The sequence below is a fragment of the Amblyraja radiata genome, chromosome 17 (assembly GCF_010909765.2).
Source record: "Amblyraja radiata isolate CabotCenter1 chromosome 17, sAmbRad1.1.pri, whole genome shotgun sequence".
Lineage (NCBI taxonomy): Eukaryota > Metazoa > Chordata > Chondrichthyes > Rajiformes > Rajidae > Amblyraja > Amblyraja radiata.
In genome coordinates, this window is record NC_045972.1 from 1,204,987 (window position 1) to 1,223,419 (window position 18,433).

Consider the following 18,433-nt stretch of genomic DNA (forward strand, 5'->3'; position numbering starts at 1 on the left):
CCCCCACACTGACCACTGTCCCCCCACTGACCACTGTGTCCCCCCACTGACCACTGTGTGTCCCCCACTGACCACTGTGTCCCCCCCACTGACCACTGTCCCCCCCCACTGACCACTGTGTCCCCCCCACTGACCACTGTGTCCCCCCCCACTGACCACTGTCCCCACACACTGACCACTGTCCCCCCACACTGACCACTGCCCCCCCCCACTGACCACTGTCCCCCCACACTGACCACTGTCCCCCCACACTGACCACTGTCCCCCCACTGACCACTGTCCCCCCACTGACCACTGTGTCCCCCACACTGACCACTGTCCCCCCACTGACCACTGTCCCCCCACACTGACCACTGTCCCCCACACTGACCACTGTCCCCCCACACTGACCACTGTCCCCCCACTGACCACTGTGTCCCCCCACTGACCACTGTCCCCACACTGACCACTGTCCCCCCACTGACCACTGTCCCCCCACTGACCACTGTCCCCCCCACTGACCACTGTCCCCACACTGACCACTGTCCCCCCACACTGACCACTGTGTCCCCCCACTGACCACTGTCCCCCCACTGACCACTGTGTCCCCCCACTGACCACTGTCCCCCCACTGGCCACTGTGTCCCCCCACTGACCACTGTCCCCCCACACTGACCACTGTGTCCCCCCACTGACAACTGTCCCCCCACTGACCACTGTCCCCCACTGGCCACTATGTCCCCCCACTGACCACTGTCCCCCCACTGACCACTGTCCCCCCACTGACCACTGTCCCCCCACTGACCACTGTGTCCCCCCCACTGACCACTGTCCCCCACTGACCACTGTCCCCCCCCCACTGACCACTGTCCCCCCACTGACCACTGTCCCCCCACTGACCACTGTCCCCCCACTGACCACTGTCCCCACACTGACCACTGTCCCCCCCACACTGACCACTGTCCCCCCACTGACCACTGTCCCCCCACTGACCACTGTGTCCCCCACTGACCACTGTGTTCCCCCCACTGACCACTGTCCCCCCCCACTGACCCCTGTCCCCCCCACACTGACCACTGTGTCCCCCCCACTGACCACTGTCCCCCCCCACTGACCACTGTCCCCCCACACTGACCACTGTCCCCCCTCACTGACCACTGTCCCCCCACACTGACCACTGTCCCCCCACTGACCACTGTGTCCCCCCCACTGACCACTGTCCCCCCACTGACCACTGTCCCCACACTGACCACTGTCCCCCCACACTGACCACTGTCCCCCCACTGACCACTGTCCCCACACTGACCACTGTCCCCCCACACTGACCACTGTCCCCCCACACTGACCACTGTGTCCCCCCACTGACCACTGTCCCCACACTGACCACTGTCCCCCCACTGACCACTGTCCCCACACTGACCACTCTCCCCCCACACTGACCACTGTCCCCCCCCACTGACCACTGTCCCCACACTGACCACTGTCCCCACACTGACCACTGTGTCCCCCCACTGACCACTGTCCCCACACTGACCACTGTGTCCCCCACACTGACCACTGTCCCCCCACTGACCACTGTCCCCACACTGACCACTGTGTCCCCCACTGACCACTGTCCCCCCACTGACCACTGTCCCCCCACTGACCACTGTCCCCCCACTGACCACTGTCCCCCCACTGACCACTGTCCCCCCACTGACCACTGTCCCCCCACTGACCACTGTCCCCACACTGACCACTGTCCCCACACTGACCACTGTCCCCACACTGACCACTGTCCCCACACTGACCACTGTCCCCCTACACTGACCACTGTCCCCCCACACTGACCACTGTGTCCCCCCACTGACCACTGTCCCCCCACTGACCACTGTCCCCCCACACTGACCACTGTCCCCTCACACTGACTACTGTCCCCCCACACTGACCACTGTCCCCCCACACTGACCACTGTCCCCCCACACTGACCACTGTGTCTGTCCCCACACTGACCACTGTGTCTGGCCCCACACTGACCACTGTCCCCCCACACTGACCACTGTGTCTGTCCCCACACTGAACCCTGTGTCTGGCCTCACACTGACCACTGTCCCCCCACTGACCACTGTGTCTGTCCCCACACTGACCACTGTCCCCCCACACTGACCACTGTGTCTGGCCCCACACTGACCACTGTCCCCCCACACTGACCACTGTGTCTGGCCCCACACTGAACCCTGTGTCTGGCCCCACACTGACCACTGTCCCCCCACACTGACCACTGTGTCTGGCCCCACTGACCACTGTGTCTGGCCCCACACTGACCACTGTCCCCCCACACTGACCACTGTGTCTGTCCCCACACTGACCCCTGTGTCCGTCCCCACACTGACCACTGTCCCCCCACACTGACCACTGTGTCTGGCCCCACACTGACCACTGTCCCCACACTGACCACTGTGTCTGGCCCCACACTGACCACTGTGTCCCCAGTGACCACTGTGTCTGGCCCCACACTGACCACTGGCGCAGCGGGAGAGGCCAGTGGTCACTCCTCTGGGCTCGAGTCTCCCTGGGCGTGGCGTGGTGATATGGTGCCGAGGTGTGTGTGTTTCCCGTGTAGGCCGCGGCTGTACAGGTCAGTAGAGGGGGTGGGGTGGGGGGGGGGGGGGGTGAATGAGCTGCAGCAGGAGCTGGAGGTGGGCGTTGTGGACCCACGGGAGCCCCACAAACAGCTGCTGGCCTCGGTGTAGCTTCACCTGGTGAGTGGCTGCCTCACCTGGTTGGAGGCGCAGGTAGATGGGTGAGGGGTGGGGTAGGCTCATGCCAGGGGTATCGGCTGGATGGAGTGGGTGAGGGGGGTGGGTGAGGTGACGGGTGCCCACCTGCAGGTAGATCTGGGTGAGGTTTGATTCCCCCGTCTTCACGTTGATTGGAAACTCCTCGTAGTACCTGCAGACACAGGGCCATGTCAGTCACACCCAGTCCCACCCTCCCCTCCCCACTCCACCCCCTCACCCTACCCACCCCAATGCTCCCCACACTATGCCCCCACCCCATGCCCTGTCCCACCCCTCCCCTGTCCCACCCACACAACCCCAACCCCTGCCCCACCCTTCCTACCCACAACCGTGCCCCTCCTCCACCCTCCCCATCCTAACCCGTCCCACCCACCAGGCTGTCCAAGAATGACCCAGGCTGTGCACTGTTGGAGTCCCAGCACTGTGGGGGAGTGCAGGTCACCGCACTGGGGCAGTGGGGGGGATGGGATGGAGGTCACCGCACTGGGGCAGTGGGGGGGATGGGATGGAGGTCACCGCACTGGGGCAGTGGGGGGGGGGGATGGAGGTCACAGCACTGGGGCAGTGGGGGGGGGGGGATGGAGGTCACCGCACTGGGGCAGTGGGGGGGGGGATGGAGGTCACCGCACTGGGGCAGTGGGGGGGGGGGATGGAGGTCACCGCACTGGGGCAGTGGGGGGGGGATGGAGGTCAACGCACTGGGGCAGTGGGGGGGGGGGTGGAGGTCACCGCATTGGGGCAGTGGGGGGGGGGGGGATGGAGGTCACCGCACTGGGGCAGTGGGGGGGGGGATGGAGGTCACCGCACTGGGGCAGTGGGGGTTCCGAGCCTCGGTGCCCAGCACCCTCCCACACCATTCGGCCAGTTACTGGACTGTGCTTTCCTGGCTGTGGGGTGACTCACACTTGGTCAGAGCCCGCACTCGCTCCTCCTACACCGGCCCAGCTCACCTGCCCACCATCTCAGAGTTGTTGTAGACGGGAATGTTGGGTCTGTCCCTGTTGTCGTACGGCCCAAAGTGACAGTTTGGGGCTCCGAACCACTCATCAAAGCCGTGCCTCAGCGGGTGGAACTGGGCTCGCTGTCCCAGGTGCCTGAGGGGAGGAACAGGCAAAGTCAGGCTCTTTCACCTGCTCCCCACACCCTCTACGTACCCCACTCCTCTCACCTCTGCCTGACACTCATCTTCCACTCACCCAAGTCCCACATTTCCCTTTTATACCCCTCTTTCCCCTCTGCTTGTCCCCTCTTGCCGCATTCCTCACTCCTGCTTTACATTCCTCTTCTCCTCTTATCCACCACCCTTTAGTCTCCTATGCACCCATCTACCAATCACCCCCTCACCCATATCAACCTATCACTTGCCAGGCTTTGTCTCGCCTCGCTCCCACCTCTCTATTCCAGCTTTCTCCCCCCTTCCCCATCAATTGAAGAAGGGTCCCGACCCAAAACGTTGATGAAGCTGAATTTTAGTTAAAATATAAGAAGATATTAAATAGGTTTCTGGGCTAGCTTATAGCTTATATTTAGTGTCAAATTAGGCTTGCCTCAGGTTGCAGTGTGTGGGATAATAAACACCATAACATTGTCTCCCAAGGGACAAGCAGAGAGAAAGAGCTAGTCACATCTTTGAAGTAAGATTCCATAAACCAAATGGCCAATGTTTATGAGGGACCAAATGACAGTGAGAAAGCAGCGAAAGAGCTAGGGTGATCTCTGTGAAGATAAAATGGCATTATCCAAATAGCCAATGTTTATGAAGGACGAGAGAGGAACAGGGAAGTGGAAAGATAAAATGTCGTAAACCAAATGGCCAATGTTATCTTGTAACATGTAAACAAAAGGCCTTTGATGTGATGCATTCTGTGGAAACCTTTTCCTGTACCTCTGACCATGACTAATGTCTGAAATGTGCTAAGGGGACAAAAAAACCCTATTTAAGGCAATGTAATTCTGTTGTTCAGAGAGGTGAACGGAGGACGGTCAAGTGTCTGTAATGGTCACTTGACTGGAGTTCTCCCTCCCTTCTATCGGCCGATAATAAGTAAAGTTGTGAACTGGTCTACCAAACAGTTTGTGTGGTGTCTGTTTATTAAGAAGCGAACCTGGTTTAGTAGTTATAAAAGTAGCTTTTTCAACGTCACCTGTCTATTCACTCCACAGTTGCTCCAAAAGCAGCCTAACTAAAGTCTCATGAAACTGTAACAGAGAAATATAGACAATGGGTGCAGGAGTAGGCCATTCGGCCCTTCGAGTCTGCAATATGATCATGGCTGATCATCCAACTCAGTATCCTGTACCTGCTTTCTCTCCATATCCCCTGATCCCTTTAGCCACAAGGGCAACATCTAACTCCCTTTTAAATACAGCCAATGAACTGGCCTCAACTACCTTCTGTGGCAGAGAATTACAGAGATTCACCACTCACTGTGTGAAAAATGTTTTCCTCATCTCGGTCCTAAAAGATTTCCCCCTTATCCTTAAACTGTGACCCCTTGTTCTGGTTTTCCCCAACATCCGGAACAATCTTCCTGCATCTAGCCTGTCCAACCCCTTAAGAATTTTGTAAGTTTCTATAAGATCCCCCCTCAATCTTCTAAATTCTAGCGAGTACAAGCCGAGTCTATCCAGTCGTTCTTCATATGAAAGTCCTGACATTCCAGGAATCAGTCTGGTGAACCTTCTCTGTACTCCCTCTATGGCAAGAATGTCTTCCCTCAGATTAGGGGACCAAAACTGTACGCAATACTCCATGTGTGGTCTCACCAAGACCCTGTACAACTGCAGTAGAACCTCCCTGCTCCTATACGCAAATCCTTTTGCTATGAATGCTAACATACCATTCGCTTTCTTCACTGCCTGCTGCACCTGCATGCCTACTTTCAATGCCTGCTGCACCTGCATGCCTACTGGTGTACCATGACACCCAGGTCTCGTTGCATCTCCCCTTTTCCTAATCGGCCACCATTCAGATAATAATCTACTTTCCTGTTTTTGCCACCAAAGTGGATAACCTCACATTTATCCACATTGAACTGCATCTGCCATGCATTTGCCCACTCACCCAGCCTATCCAAGTCACCTAGCATCCTCCTCACAGCTAACACTGCCCCCCAGCATCGTGTCATCCGCAAACTTGGAGATGTTGCATACAATTCCCTTGTCCAAATCATTAATATATATTGTAAATAGCTGGGGTCCCAGCACTGAGCCTTGCGGTACCCCACTAGTCACTGCCTGCTATTCTGAAAAGGACCCGTTTACTCCTACTCTTTGCTTCCTGTCTGCCAGCCAGCTCTCTATCCACATCAATACTGAACCCCCAATACCGTGTGCTTTAAGTTTGTATACTAATCTCTTATGTGGGACTTTGTCGAAAGCCTTCTGAAAGTCCAGATATAACACATCCACTGGTTCTCCCTTATCCACTCTACTAGTTACATCCTCGAAAAATTCTATAAGATTCGTCAGGCATGATTTACCTTTCATAAATCCATGCTGACTTTGTCCAATGAATTCACCACTTTCCAAATGTGCTGCTATCCCATCTTTAATAACTGACTCTAGCAGTTTCCCCACCACCGACGTTAGACTAACTGGTCTGTAATTCCCCGTTTTCTCTCTCCCTCCCGTTTTAAAAAGTAGGGTTACATTAGCTACCCTCCAATCCTCAGGAACTACTCCAGAATCTAAAGAGTTTTGAAAAATTATCACTAGTGCATCCACTATTTCTGGGGCTACTTCCTTAAGTACTCTGGGATGCAGCCTATCCGGCCCTGGGGATTTATCGGACTTTAACCCATTCAATTTACCTAACACCACTTCCCGGCTAACCTGGATTTCACTCAGTTCCTCCATCTCATTTGACCCGTGGTCCCCTGCTATTTCCGGCAGATTATTTATGTCTTCCTTAGTGAAGACGGAACCAAAGTAGTTATTCAATTGGTCTGCCATGTCTTTGTTCCCCATGATCAATTCACCTGTTTCTGACTGCAAGGGACCTACATTTGTTTTAACTAATTTCTTTCTCTTCACATATCTATAAAAACGTTTGCAATCAGTTTTTATGTTCCCTGCCAGTTTTCTTTCATAATCTGTTTTCCCTTTCCTAATTAAGCCCTTTGTCCTCCTCTGCTGGACTGAATTTCTCCCAGTCCTCTGGTAGGCTGCTTTTTCTGGCTAATTTGTACGCTTCATCTTTTGTTTTGATACTATCCCTGATTTCCCTTGTTATCCATGGATGCACTACCTTCCCTGATTTATTATTTTGCCAAACTGGGATGAACAATTGTTGTAGTTCATCCATGCCGTCTTTAAATGCCTTCCATTGCATATCCACCGTCAACCCATTAAGAATCAATTGCCAGTCAATCTTGGCCAATTCACGTCTCACACCCTCAAAGTTACCTTTCTTTAAGTTTAGAACCCTTTTTTCTGAATTAAAAATGTCACTCTCCATCCTAATGAAGAACTCAACCATATTATGGTCACTCTTGCCCAAGGGGCCACGCACAACAAAACTACTAACTAACCCTTCCTCATTACTCAATACCCAGTCTAGAATAGCCTGCTCTCTCGTTGGTTCCTCTACATGTTGGTTTAGAAAACTGTCCCTTACATTCCAAGAAATCCTCTTCGTCAGCACCCCTGCCAATTTGATTCACCCAATCTATATGTAGATTGAAGTCACCCATTATAACTGTTTTACCTTTGTATTTCTAATTTCCTGTTTGATGCCATCCCCAACTCCACTACTACTGTTAGGTGGCCTGTACACAACACCCACTAGCGTTTTCTGCCCCTTAGTGTTTCGCAGCTCTACCCATATCGATTCCACATCCTCCAAGCTAATGTCCTTCCTTTCGATTGCGTTAATCTCCTCTCTAACCAGCAACGCTACCCCACCTCCTTTTCCCTTCTGTCTATCCCCCCTGAATGTTGAATATCCCTGGATGTTCAGCTCCCAGCCTTGGTCACCCTGGAGCCATGTCTCTGTGATCCCAACTATATCATAATCATTAATAGCTATCTGCACATTCAACTCATCCACCTTATTACGAATGCTCCTTGCATTGAGACACAAAGCCTTCAGGCTTGTTTTTACAACGTTCTTACCCCTTATACAATTGCTTCTACCCTCATTTTACACCCCTCTGTCTCTCTGCTCACACATTTAACAACCTCACCACCTCTTATTCTCTGTTTATTATTGTTTTCTTCTTTCCCCCCTACATGTTGGGTCTGAGTGCTTCCCTTCTCTGCCTCCTGCCTCACACTGTCTACTAGCTTTCCCTATTTGAAACGTCGCCTATTTCCTTCGCTCCATAGATGCTGCTGCACCCGCTGAGTTTCTCCAGCACTTTTGTGTACCTTCGATCTTCCAGCATCTGCAGTTCCTTCTTGAACAATCCCGAGATTGTTACCTTTGCGGTCCTTCTCCTTAATTCTCTTCCTAACTCCCTAAATTCTCCTTTCAGGACCTCTTCTCTTTTTCTACCTATGTCATTGGTACCTATATGTACCACGACCTCGGTCTCCTCTCCCTCCCATTTCAGGATATCTTGGACACGTTCAGACACATCCCAGACCCTGGCACCAGGGAGGCAAACTACCATCCGGGTCTCCAGACTGCGTCCACAGAATCGTCTATCTGACCCCCTAACTATAGAGTCCCCTATTACTACTGCCCTCCTCTTCTTTTTTTTCTTACCCTTCTGAGCAACAGGACCGGTCTCTGTACCGGAAGCCCGGCTGCTGTTGCTACCCCCAGGTAGGCTGTCCCCCCCAACAGTACTCAAACAGGAGTACTAATTGTCAAGGTGTACAGCCACCGGGGTACTCTCTAGTCCCTGCCTCTGCCCCTTGTCCCTCCTAACCGTGACCCACTTGCCTGCCTCCTGTGGTCTTGGAGTGACCACCTCTCTGTAACTCCTCTCAATGACTTCCTCGCTCTCCCTGACCAGCCGGAGGTCATCGAGCTGCTGCTCCAGGTTCCTAATACGGTTCCTTAGGAGCCCCATCACGACGCACCTGGCGCAGATGTGGACGTCTGGAAGGCTATCAGATTCCTTGACCTCTCACATCTGACATCCAGAACAGTAAACTGCCCGGGCACTCATACTCCCCTCTTACCTAGGATACAATACAAAGTACAATACAAAGTACAATACAATACAAACTGCTACAATACAATACAATCAGCAGGGATCAGACTCCCAATCAGCTGCTCCCTCTTGTCTGTCATTGCATGCAAAGGATATGCAACAAAATACTAAACATGACTACTTTCATTTACATGACATTGCTGTGTCCCAAACATTATGCTGCCCTGAAATGGGGGGACTATGTATGAAATTGGGGGGACTGCTGTAATTTCTACATGGTAAAACCAAAATATGTAAAAATGGCCTTTATTAAAATGTGACAATGTGCACTTTAACCACATGTGATTTTTTTCTGTTACAAATCTCAAATTGTGTCCAGAGGCAAATAAATAAATGATGGGTCTTTGTCCCAAACATTATGGAGGGCACTGTAGGTTTATGGTGAAGGGAAAAAGATTTAACAGGAGTCTGAGGGGTAACAAAGGGTGGTGGGCGTATGGAACAAGCTGAGGTAGTTGAGGCTGGGACTATCCCAACATTTAAGAAACAGTTAGACAATGAGGGCAGGTAGGACCAGTGTAGCTGGGACTTGTTGGCCGGTGTAGGCATGTTGGAACGAAGGGCCTGTTTCCATGCTGTATCACTGCAAGACTATGAGTTGCCCTAACCTTCCACTTTCAGTGTGAAGAAGGTCCCGACCTGAAACATGGTTTGCCTATTTCCTCCACAGACGCTGCCTGACCCGCTGAGTTCCTCCCACTGCATCCAGCATCTGCAGTCTCTTGTGTCTCCAATGGGTTTTCTGTACAGTAAGTTATCGTGACCTGTCACAGGTACGAAAGACAAAGGGATGCCAGGTTGTGCAGGGCCACACACTGATCTCCACCATACATCACACTGAGCATTTCTGCCAACATATCAGGCACGTGTAGGCAAGGTAGGCAGTGCCTACCCTGACTCAAATTATAAAAGGGAAATTATTAAATATAAATAGTAAAGATTTCCAATTCATTTACTAAATTCAGTATTTATTATTAAATGGTTATTATTTTAATAATCGATCTTAGGTAGGTATAACTCTGCCGTGCCTTTCATCCGCAGTATGTGTAATACGCGTAACTATGTTCAACTCACGTGCAGTGGACACTGCCTCAAGCCTTCACACAACAGGCAATAAAGGCAGCTGAAATCCTGCCTTTGCACCGCGCATGCCCACAGGAGAGGGGACCAATCTGTGCATGCGCGGATTTAAAGATTTGTCCTTCCTCAAATTACCCCACTAGCCACTGCTTGACATTCTAAAAGGGACCCGTTAATTCCTACTCTTTGTTTCCTGTCTGCCAACCAATTTTCTATCAATGTCAGTACACTACCCCCAATACCATGTGCCCTAATTTTGCCCACTAATCTCCTGTGTGGGGCCTTATCAAATGCTTTCTGTAAATCCAGATAGACTCCATCCACCGGCTCTCCCTTATCCATTTTACTTGTTACATCCTCAAAACATTTCGGATTAGTCAAGCAAGATATCCCCTTCATAAATCCATGCTGACTTTGACCAACCCTGTTACTGTTATCCAAATGCGCAGCTATTACATCTTTAATAATTGACTCCAGCATCTTCCCCACCATCAAGAGTTAAGTCAACCAACCATTTCCCAATGATCTTGCTGGAATATCCTGCCTTCCGCAGGAGCTCTGGCAGCAGAATCTCAGAATCAGGAATTCCACCTACGATCTCCTGCGGAGTGTACCCTGTGGAGAAAGAGCCGTGGTGTGATTGTGACCAGTGATCACACAGCTTAACAGGCCAGTCCTGCAGTCCGCCCCCTCTCCCACCACGTACAGAGCTCACACCCGGACCCCCACACCCCCATCCCACCCAGATCCCCACACCCCTCCCCACTCCCCCCACCCAGATCCCCACACCATCACCACCCAGATTCCCACACCCACCCCCTACACGCCCCCCCAGCCCACACCTCCTCCACCCAGACCCCTACCCCACATCCCCTCCCACCCAGACCTCCACACCCCCCCACCCAGATCCCCCCACCCCTCCCCACTCCCCACATCCCCCCCACCCACCCCCTACACACATCCCCCCCACTCACAACCTTCCACCCATTCCTACTCCCCTTCATACCCCACTCCCCAGACCCACACTCCCCTTCCCTCCCCATAACCCCTCCCCCCCCCCCCCCCGCTCACACCCACACTGCCCTTGCACTGTCTCCCCCAAGATGCATGGGTGCGCGTCTGCAGCGGTCTGCCTGCGGTGTTGGCTTCCTACCGTTGCGGGCATGGGCGTTGGTGGTATAGAACCCGTTTCTGACGGGTAGTCGGCCGGTTAGCAGAGCCGCCCGGGCTGTGGGGAGAGAGGAGGCAAATCATCATCCTGCCGGCACGCACGGGGAGTAAAAGCGTGTGAATGGGGCAGGGGAGACGTGCACCACGGCACACAGGCCCAACCCAACAGTCCCCTCAGCCCCGACACTCCCCCCTCACCCCCGACACTCCCCCCTCACCCCCGACACTCTCCCCTCACCCCCGACACTCTCCCCACACCCCCGACACTCTCCCCTCAGCCCCGACACTCTCCCCTCACCCCCGACACTCTCCCCTCACCCCCGACACTCTCCCCTCACCCCCGACACTCCCCCCTCACCCCCGACACTCCCCCCTCACCCCGACACTCTCCCCTCACCCCGACACTCTCCCCACACTCTCCCTCACCCCCGACACTCTCCCCTCACCCCCGACACTCTCTCCTCACCCCCGACACTCTCCCCTCAGCCCCGACACTCTCCCCACACCCCCGACACTCTCCCCTCACCCCCGACACTCTCTCCTCACCCCCGACACTCTCTCCTCACCCCCGACACTCTCCCCTCACCCCCGACACTCTCTCCTCACCCCCGACACTCTCCCCTCAGCCCCGACACTCTCCCCACACCCCCGACACTCTCCCCTCACCCCCGACACTCTCTCCTCACCCCCGACACTCTCCCCTCACCCCCGACACTCTCTCCTCACCCCCGACACTCCCCCCTCACCCCCGACACTCTCCCCTCACCCCCGACACTCTCCCCTCAGCCCCGACACTCCCCCCGACACTCTCCCCTCACCCCCGACACTCCCCCCTCACCCCCAACACTCCCCCCTCAGTCCAGACACTCCTCCCGACACTCCTCCTCTCACCCCGACACATCCCACCTCACCCCGACAACTCTCCCCTTACCCCGACACTCCCCCCTCACCCCCGACACTCTCCCCTCACCCCCGACACTCCCCCCTCACCCCCAACACTCCCCCCTCCGTCCCGACACTCCTCCCGACACTCTCCTCTCACCCCCGACACTCCCCCCTCACCCCCGACACTCTCCCCTCACCCCCGACACTCCCCCCTCACCCCCGACACTCTCCCCTCACCCCCGACACTCTCCCCTCACCCCCGACACTCTCCCCTCACCCCCGACACTCTCCCCTCAGCCCCGACACTCTCCCCTCACCCCCGACTCTCCCCTCAGCCCCGACATTCTCCCCTCACCCCCGACACTCTCCCCTCACCCCCGACACTCTCCCCTCACCCCCGACACTCTCCCCACACCCCCGACACTCTCCCCTCACCCCCGACACTCTCCCCTCACCCCCGACACTCCCCCCTCAGTCCCGACACTCCTCCCGACACTCTCCCCTCACCCCCGACATTCTCCCCTCAGGCCCGACACTCCCACCTCAGGCCCGACACTCCCACCTCAGGCCCGACACTCCCCCCTCAGTCCCAACACTCCCCCCTCATTCCCAACACTCCCCCCTCACCCCCTACACTCCTCCCTCAGCACCGACACTCCCCCCAACACACCCAACCCGACACCCCCCTCAGCCCTGACAGTCCCCCCAACACTACCCCCTGGGCATTTTGATACCCACCCATTAACCTCTCCATGGGTGTTCTGACACCCCCCATTGCCCCCTCACTGCCACGGTGAACACACACAAGCAGAGGAGCGATTATTGATGTTTCAGGCGGGAGAGCTCACAGCCCCGAGACCAATGAGCAGATAAACACGGCAACACTTACACGGGGAGCAGAGTGGGTTGGCAGCATAGAAGTTTGTGAACAACATTCCTTCTGCAGCCATTCGGTCCAGGTTGGGAGTCTCTCTGGAAGGTTCCCCAAAAACACCGAGGTCACCCCATCCCATCTGCAGGGAGACAGGGGCAGAAACACCAGCTGTTCAGAGCTCTGAGTGCAGGAACAGGAGCCCAGGGCACAGGGGATGGAAGGAGGGGAAACACTGAGGGTGGGGGCACAGAGGGGGAACGAGGACAATTAAAGTATTGATGTACAGCCAGACTTTGGGATGTGTCTGCAGCTCCCAGAAAAGAGGGACACAGGTGGATTGGGTAATGAAAGTGGCATTTGGTATATTTGTCTTCATATGCCAAAGCATTGAATATAAGAGTTGGGATGAAATGTTAGTGCAGTACAGAGCCGAGGCTAGAATATTGCATAGAGTTCTGGCCACCACACGACAGGAAATATATGGTATCAATGGGGACAGTGCAGAAGAGATTTACCAGGATGTTCCTGGAATGGAGGGCTGTGGTTATAAAGAGAGATTGGATAGTTTAGAGATACCACATGAAAACAGGCCATTCGGCCCATCAATGAGCACCCGTACAATAGTTCCATGTTATCCCACTTTCCATCCAATACACTAGCGGCAATTTACAGAAGTCAATTAATCAACAAACCTGCACATCTTTGGAAGTTTTTCGATAGGTTGCATCGATTCTCACTGGAATATAGAAGGCTGACTGGTGACCTGATGGAGGATTATAAATGATGAAGAGTATTGATAGAACAGATGGAGCAGGGAAGTCTCGAACCAGAGGGCACAGGTTTAAGGTGATGGGAGAGAAATTTAAAAATTATCTGGAGAATGTTTTTCACATAGATGGTGAATATCTATCTATATTACTAAAAGTCTGATCTTGACCGCTTTTGGCTCACTGTGCTGTGATTTCCGAGAGAGGGCCATCATTTTTAGCCACCTCGCTCAGCCCCCCTCCGCCTTCCGGGACCGGAGGATTGTTCCCATCGATGAAAAATCAGACTGAAGAAGGGTTTCGGCTCGAAACGTTGCCTATTTCCTTCGCTCCATAGATGCTGCTGCACCCGCTGAGTTTCTCCAGCTTTTTTGTGTACCTTAGAGAGATATTAATGTTTTTTTTTAATTCCCCATTCTCTCTGCTGCCCCCGCTGGCGGCAGGGGGCAGGGACTATAAAACCCGGAAGTGTAGTCCCTCACTCAGTCTCTGCCAGACCCAGGAAGCGAGAGGATCACGGCTCTGTGAGCTGCGAATAACACTGAACACACGTCTACTCCACGGTGAATCCCCTCGATGCGGCTGAAGGTGGCTGCTGCCCAATTGTTTGCCTCGCCTTTTTAACAAGTTTGTGTTCACAAAATGAATTTTGGTTGTCGGGTGGATGCAGCCAAATTGTTTGCCTTGGCTTGGCTTTTAAAATCGTTGCAACAGTTGGCTGCCAGCCCAAGAATCCATTCGGCCCACAATGTCTATACTAGCCCACTGGAAACCAGTACCTTCGGCCCGCAAAACCCATACTAGCGCAACAGAAAGCCCCCCCCCCCCCACTGGTGAGCAACATTGGAATTGGTGGAGAGGTGGAATATTGCGTTGGTGACCAGCCCTCCCGTGTGAGGCTGGGACCCAAAGGGTCCCACTTAGTCTAGTATATTAATACAGCGATACAGCACAAACACGGGCTCTTCAGCACAACTTATCCATGGATGCAGAATGCTAAACGTCTTCTTCCCCTTCATGCCCACCTGAACCAATGCTATCAGTAAACCAAGCACCTATGCCCCCAGATCTCTCTGTTCTATAGCTGTCACCAAGCCTCGACCATTTACTGTGCAAATTCTGCACTGGTTTGACATATCAAAGGCAACAACTGACACATCCATTTGTAGGCAGACAAAAACTCAGCGGGTGAGGCAGCATCTATAGAGCGAAGGAATAGGTGACGTTTCGGATCGAGACCCTTCTGTGGGTGGGGGGGGGGGGCAGGAAGAAGAAAGGAAGAGGTGGAGACAGTGGGCTGTGGGAGAGCTAGGAATGGGAGGGGAAGGAGGGAGAAAGCAAGGACTACCTGAAATTGGAGGTCAATGTTCATACCGCTGGGGTGTAAACTACCCAAGCAAAATATGAGGTGCTGCTTCTCCAATTTGTGGTGGGACTCACTCCGACCATGGAGGAGGCCCAGGACAGAAAGGTCGGATTCGGAATGGGAGGGGGAGTTGAAGTGCTGAGCCACCGGGAGATCAGGTTGGTTAATGCGGAATGTGCGGAGGTGTTGGGCGAAGCGATCACCAAGCCTGCGCTTGGTCTCACCGATGTAGAGCAGCTGACACCTAGAGCAGTGGATGCAATCGATGAGGTTCGAGGAGGTGCAGGTGAACTTCTGCCTCACTTGGAAAGACTGCTTGGAGTCAAGGGGGGAGGTAAAGCGACAAGTGTAGCATTTTCTGCAGTTGCAAGGGAAAGTACCAGGGGATGGGGTGGTTTGGGTGGGAAGGGACAAATTGACCAGGGAGTTACGGAGGGAGTGGTCTCTGTGGAAAGCTGACAGGGGAGGAGATGGGAAGATGTGGCCAGTTGTGGGATCCTGTTGAAGGTGGCGAAAATGTCGGAGGATTATCTGTTGTATTTGTCGGCTGGTAGTGTGGAAGGTGAGGACAAGGGGGACTCTGCCTTTGTTATGAGTGGGGGGGGATGGGGAGCGAGAGCGGAGCTACGGGATATAGAAGAGACCCTGGTGAGAGCCTCATCTATAGTCAAAGAGGGGAACCCCCGTTCCCTAAAGAATGAGGACATCTCCAATGCCCTGGTTTGGAACACCTCGTCCTGGGTGCAGATGTGGCGTAGACGGAGGAATTGGGAGTAGGGGATGGAGTCCTTACAGGAAGCAGGGTGGGAAGAAGTGTAGTCCAGATAGCCATGGGAGTCAGTGGGTTTGTAGTAGATGTCAGTCAGTGGTCTGTTACTTGCGATGGAGATAGTGAGGTCTAGAATCGGTAGGGAGATGTCGGAAATGGTCCAGGTGAATGTGAGTGCCGGATGGAAGTTAGTGGTGAAATGGATGAAGTCAGTGAGTTCTGTATGGGTGAAGGAGGTAGCGTCAATGCACTCGTCAATGTAGCAGAGGTAGAGTTCAGGGATAGGGCCACGGTACGTCTCGAACAAGGATTGTTCGACGTACCCCACAAAGAGGCAGGCGTAGCAGGGGCCCATGCGCGTGCCCATAGCTACACCATGTATTTGGAGGAAATGGGAGGAGTCAAAAGAAGAGTTGTTGAGGGTAAGGACCAGCTACGGAGGAGTGTATCGGTAGATGGGGATTGGTTGGTTATGCGGTCGAGGAAGAAACGGAGGGCTTTAAGACCCTCCTAATGGGGGATGGAGGTGTAGAGTGACTGGACATCCATGGTGAAGATGAGGGAATGGGGGCCTAGAAAACAGAAGTCATTTGTAGAGAACGGAACCGACCCGACACGTTACCAATCCTTTTTCTCCAGAGATGCTGCTACACCCACTGAGTTACATCAGCACTTGTGTCTATCCTTGAAAGGGTGGTAACCGTGGGTGCAGGAGACGAAGGTGGCTGTGCCTAATGAAAACAGGTACGCCCTCTTGGGAGCTGTCGGGGGAGACGATGTTTCCAGTCCGAGTAGCGGACACGTCGGTGGCTCCAATCCTAGAGATGGGACTCGACCGGCGATGGGTGACTCCATTGTCCGAGGAGCAGACAGGAGATTCTGTGGCGGCAGACGAGATGCGAGGATGGTCTGGTGCCAGGGTTCAGGATGTCACGAGCCAAATTCTGAACATCCTCGAGAGAGAGTAGGTGAACAGCTGGCAGTAGTGTGCACGTAGACACAAACGACATCGGGAAGAAGAGGAAGGAGGTTCTCCAACGTGAGTTCAGAGAGTTGAGACGAAGACTGAAAGGCAGGACTTCTAGGATGGTTATAGAAACATAGAAACATAGAAATTAGGTGCAGGAGTAGGCCATTCGGCCCTTCGAGCCTGCACCGCCATTCAATATGATCATGGCTGATCATCCAACTCAGTATCCCGTACCTGCCTTCTCTCCATACCCTCTGATCCCCTTAGCCACAAGGGCCACATCTAACTCCCTCTGGCTTGCTGCAGTACCACGTGCTAGTGAGGACAGGAACAGGGAGATAGGGGATCTGAATGTGTGGCAGGGAGCAAGGATTTAGATTTATAGACCACTGGGATCTCTTCTGGGGTAGGGGTGACCTGTACAAAAGGGACAGGTTACACCTTAAGTGGAGGGGGACCGACATTCTGGCAGGCAGATTTGCTAGGGCTACAATTGTAGGTTTAAATTAAATAGTAGGGGGGAGGGATTGACAAATTGGGAGTATAAAGATGTATTTGAAGGGAAAGTGAGTACAGGAAATATTACAAACAATTAATTAATTTATGGGAAGGAACATTCGAGAAGGGATAAGAGAGTAAGGTCAGGGCCAATTGCGAGCGGTGCGAGGGGGGACGTGAATACGGAGGTCAAAGTGCTGTTTATGGGACGACAGATGGCACAATGGGCTAAGTGTTCGACTGGCAACCGGAAGGTAGCCGGTTCGAATCCCGCTTGGAGTGCATACTGTCGTTGTGTCCTTGGGCAAGACACTTCACCCACCTTTGCCTGTGTGTGAATGTGTGTGAATGTGTGTGAGTGATTGGTGGTGGTCGGAGGGGCCGTAGGCGCAGATTGGCAGCCACGCTTCCGTCAGTCTGCCCCAGGGCAGCTGTGGCTACAGAAGTAGCTTACCACCACCGAGTGTGACTGAGGAGTGAATGAATAATGCGATGTAAAGCGCCTTGAGTATTAGAAAGACGCTATATAAATCCCATCCATTATTATTATATGAATGCGCAAAGTATAAGAAATAAAGTGGACGAGCTTGAGGCTCAGATAGAAATTGGCAAGTATGATGTTGTGGGAAATACAGAGACATGGCTGCAAGAGGGCCAGGGCTGGGAACTGAATAGTCAAGGGTATACCTCTATCGAAAAGACAGACAGGTGGGCAGAGGGGGTGGGATAGCTCTGTTGGTGAGGAATGAAATTCAGTCCCTTGCAAGGGGTGAGATTGAAATAGGAAATGTGGAGGCAGTATGGATAGAACTAAGGAATTGTAAGGGTAAAAAGACCCTTGTGGGACTTATCTACAGGCCCCCAAACAGTAGCCTGGACATAAGGTGCACGTTGAATCAGGAGTTAAAATTGGCACGTAGCAAAGGTAATGCTGTGGTTGTTATGGGAGATTTCAACATGCAGGTAGACTGGGAAAATCAGGCTGGTACTGGACCCCTAGAAGGGGACTTTGTAGAGTGCCTTCGTGATGGATTCTTAGAGGAGCTTGTATTGGAGCCTACCAGGGAGAAGGCAATTCTGGATTTAGTGTTATGTAATGAACCGGATTTGATAAAGGACCTCGAGGTTAAT

General features: G+C 53.5%; 1 protein-coding gene across 1 annotated transcript in view; it reads right to left on the bottom strand.

Moving 5' to 3' along the window:
- galns (galactosamine (N-acetyl)-6-sulfatase) overlaps positions 1-18,433 on the bottom strand; it is a 36,517-nt gene that overhangs the window by 11,130 nt on the left and 6,954 nt on the right. Inside the window, exons 2-6 of the mRNA XM_033035599.1 lie at positions 12,948-13,071; positions 11,157-11,231; positions 10,516-10,618; positions 3,710-3,853; positions 2,844-2,910 (exon numbers count right to left, since the gene is read on the bottom strand). Of these exons, the coding sequence (XP_032891490.1) occupies positions 2,844-2,910; positions 3,710-3,853; positions 10,516-10,618; positions 11,157-11,231; positions 12,948-13,071 (513 nt within the window). The remainder of the gene's footprint in view (positions 1-2,843; positions 2,911-3,709; positions 3,854-10,515; positions 10,619-11,156; positions 11,232-12,947; positions 13,072-18,433) is intronic.